The sequence below is a fragment of the Alligator sinensis genome, unplaced genomic scaffold (genome assembly GCF_000455745.1).
Source record: "Alligator sinensis unplaced genomic scaffold, ASM45574v1 scaffold1414_1, whole genome shotgun sequence".
Taxonomy (NCBI): domain Eukaryota; kingdom Metazoa; phylum Chordata; order Crocodylia; family Alligatoridae; genus Alligator; species Alligator sinensis.
The window spans coordinates 227,348-231,001 of NW_005843240.1; the positions used below are offsets into that span (position 1 = coordinate 227,348).

The 3,654-nt window shown below is 38.2% G+C and overlaps 1 protein-coding gene across 1 annotated transcript in view; it reads left to right on the forward strand.

The window, feature by feature from the left end:
• Positions 1-3,654, forward strand: part of LOC102370761 (sodium channel protein type 2 subunit alpha-like) — a gene marked incomplete at its 3' end in the record, with an annotated part of 30,980 nt that overhangs the window by 4,555 nt on the left and 22,771 nt on the right. The window contains exon 4 of the mRNA XM_006038069.1: positions 587-859. Coding sequence (XP_006038131.1) covers positions 587-859 — 273 coding nt within the window. The remainder of the gene's footprint in view (positions 1-586; positions 860-3,654) is intronic.

Below are 3,654 nucleotides of genomic sequence, written 5' to 3' on the forward strand. Positions count from 1 at the left end.
TGAAGTAGTAGTTGTTGTGGATATTTGTGATTTGTAAACTAAAATTGTTTGAAACATTTATTAATCAAGATCAAGGAATAAGATAATAAAGAATTGCATGGGAGATTTATTATCTTAAAGTTTTATACTTTTCCAAACCATCTCCAGTTTTATAGCATTAAACTTTTTTATGATACTCTTTCCTATTAAACTCCTTTCTGTAGTTTTATCTATGTAGTATGTTATAAAACTGATATTAGCAAAGGTTTGGGGCACAAGGTATTGGCAAATAGTGAAAAAGTAAGATTTTTCTTTATGTGAAATTCATGTAAAGCATGAATAATACAGTCACTTGTTTTAGCATCAAAACAAGTGTTTTGGAATATGTGCAATTCATTTTCATTCACAATTTCAAATGAACATTAAATGTTCAGCTATTTATTCATTTTCACAAGTGATAAAGCTGTTCACAAAATATTATTTCACAGACATTACAACCATTTATTTGGGCTTCTGCATGAAATCTGTAACTTTATTAGAAAAAATTGTTATTTTTATGTTTTAAATATCTGTTGAACATCGTAATAAAAATCATTTCTCTTTGCAGGCTTGAAGACTATCGTGGGAGCCCTAATTCAGTCTGTGAAGAAGCTCTCAGATGTAATGATCCTCACTGTGTTTTGTCTGAGTGTATTTGCACTAATAGGGCTGCAGCTGTTCATGGGCAACTTGAGGAATAAATGTTTGCAGTGGCCTCCAGAAAATTTTACTTTGGAAACAAATATTACTTCACTGTTAAATAGCACAATAGGTGAAAATGATACACTTGTTAATACCACAGTGACTGAATTTGACTGGAAGGGGTACATTGATGATGAAAGTAAGTACTGCTGACAGCACTTCTTAAGTTATTTGTGACTGAAAAAGTTTTAAAAAATGGATGCAAGTAGCTTGTGTAGACATTCAGACAGTATAACTTTAAGTTCTCGATGTAAATCTGACACAATAGAACTGGATTTGTCAAAAAGCTAACAGATAAACACTTTTTAAAAAATTGAATTTTATTTTCACTAAACTTTGACTAAAAGCATTTTGGTAGTACAGTGGAGCTGCCAATCTTGTACCATACAACAAACTGGTTTTATCCTTGACTTCCTTGAAGAAATGACATTTATGAAAAGGCAAAACACTAACACACATGCACTCTTTAGCTGTGAGTTCTTTAGCTATTAGGTAAAAATGTAAATTAATAACTGTCCAGACTTTGAGAGGATCCTTTCTTAAAGTTGATAAAACTAAAGCCAACTTACTCCATCTTTAAAAAAATAAATAAATGGGATTACCTGCATAATCATAAACCAGTCATCCTGACATCAGCTGGTTTGATTGGTTTGGTCTGAACAAAATAATGGGAATAACTGATATGAGGCTTAAATAATAAATATTTAGAAGAGGGTAATATAATTAATGTCAATCAACATGTGCTAATAGAAAACAGATCTTGCCAAACTAACGATACTTTTTTATTTTGATGAATTTACAAGTTTTCTTGATAATGGTAATAATGTTGATGTAACATCTTAGGCTATGTATGCACTAGAGTCACAGAAGTAATTGTGGTCTTTCATGAAGATAGCTGATATAGCTTGGATACTGGTCTAAACCATTCCCTGTCGCAATAGTGGCTAGACTGCCAGCATTACCCAAGCTAGCTTACCTAAATTCATCTCTTGTACCTCACTATGCTACAGTGAAATCTCCTCAGTGACTCCTCTATACATCCTTTAACTAGTTGTTAGATTTCTGTGAGGTTTGTCACTTGCCACCATTTACCATTTCAAATGAAAAACATAGATTTATAAAAGGGACAAAGTGAGTACATTAAAAACTGGCTAATGAATGGGTCACATAATATAACTGTAAATCCTTTGTGACTAAATGTAGAACTAGTGGGATCCTGCAAAAATCATTTCTGGCTCCTATACTATTTTATTTTGTTTTTTTCTAATTAACTGGAATGAAACAAAAAGAGCCAGATCCTATTCCACCTATCAGATGCATCAGTGGATTTAGGCACCTAAATCTGATTCTGTTCTGTCCTGCTGGAGTCCTTGCAAAAGGGTTAATACAAAAGATGAGTGTGTCTTTTCCTGTTTATTGCTTTTCTGTGATTTAGTCTTAAGTCTAAATGTAGATGTACATTTTGGGGAACTTGTACAGGGTGGGTTGGATCATACCCAAGTCTACTTAGCTCTCCAATAGGTGAAGTAAAATCTGGCTCAAAAGTCATTACTCATCAAGTTTTCAGACTACATAGAAAGACTGGAGGAATGGTAAGTAATGAGGACAGGTTGCTGATACAGAGGCACATATAACCCTTGTTATCTGGGTATAAGCAATAGGTATATATTTTGCTATGGCCAAACACAGTCATAAACTTGGGAAGGAAGCCATACTTGCAGGGTGCTAGATCCTATCATGGGAAGTACTGACTCTGAAAAAACGTGGAGGCAGTGCTGATGGACAGTCAAATGAATATGACCTCTCAGTGCAAGTCTGGGGCCAAAAAAGCTAGTATCTTTGGATACATAATTAGAGGATATGGGAAAAAGTAGGAAGTTTATAGTACCCTTGAATTGAACACTGGTGAAACTGAAATACATTATTCAATCACTGGTATTCCCAATTCAAGAAGAATGTTGAAAATTGGAATGATTACAGGAAAAAACCACAGAATGACTAAAAGATTGGAAAATGTGACTTGTAGTAAAATTTTCCAGAAGCACAGTATGCACAGTGAATCCATAAAAGGTTTTAAGAACTGATCGTATTACAACAAACGTATCTGCATAGAAAACAAATTTGATCAAAGTGGACTCTTAGATCTAACAAATACATAACAAGGGGGTTGTGGGGAGAGGGATTTAATGGGGGGGGTCTACTACAGACCCCCCAACCAAGGGGAGGAGCTGGACCGGGAATTTTCGGGCCAGCTTGCAGAGGCACTTAAGGCAAGGGATGTAGTTGTCATGGGTGATCTAAATTACCCGGACATCTGCTGGGAGGAGCAGTCAGCCAGGGCGGACCATTTCAGGAGGTTCCTGGCCGAGATACAGGACCGCCACTTAACCAAGGAGGTGCACAGTCCCACCAGAGGGAATGCCCTGTTGGACTTGGTCCTGGCCACAGGTGATGATCTGGTAAGGGGGCTCCAGGTCCTTGACCACCTGGGTGATAGAGATCATCGCTTGCTGGAATTTGTCATCCAGTGCAGGATGACAAGGGCCAGCAGCAAGGCAGTAACCCTAGACTTCAAGAGGGCCAGCTTCAATGAGTTGAGATTGGTGGGAGAGGCACTGGGGTTCTTGAGGGCAGGGGAACTCAGTGCCCAAGATGAGTGGTTGTTCCTTACGGAGACGATACTCAGGGCCCAAGGGGTGATGATCCCAACAAGAAGCAAGGGGGGCAAGAATGCCCAAAAGCCCCCCTGGCTCACCAAGGATGTCCGGGAAGGCCTGGTTGTCAAAAAGGCTGTGTACACCTGGTAGAAGGGGGGCGTGATCTCCAAAGAGGAGTATACCTCCACTGCTCGGGCCTGTAGGGGGCCTGTTAGGAAAGCTAAGGCGGACATAGAGCTAGGACTAGCGTCCAAGATCAAAGATAATAAAAAGTCCT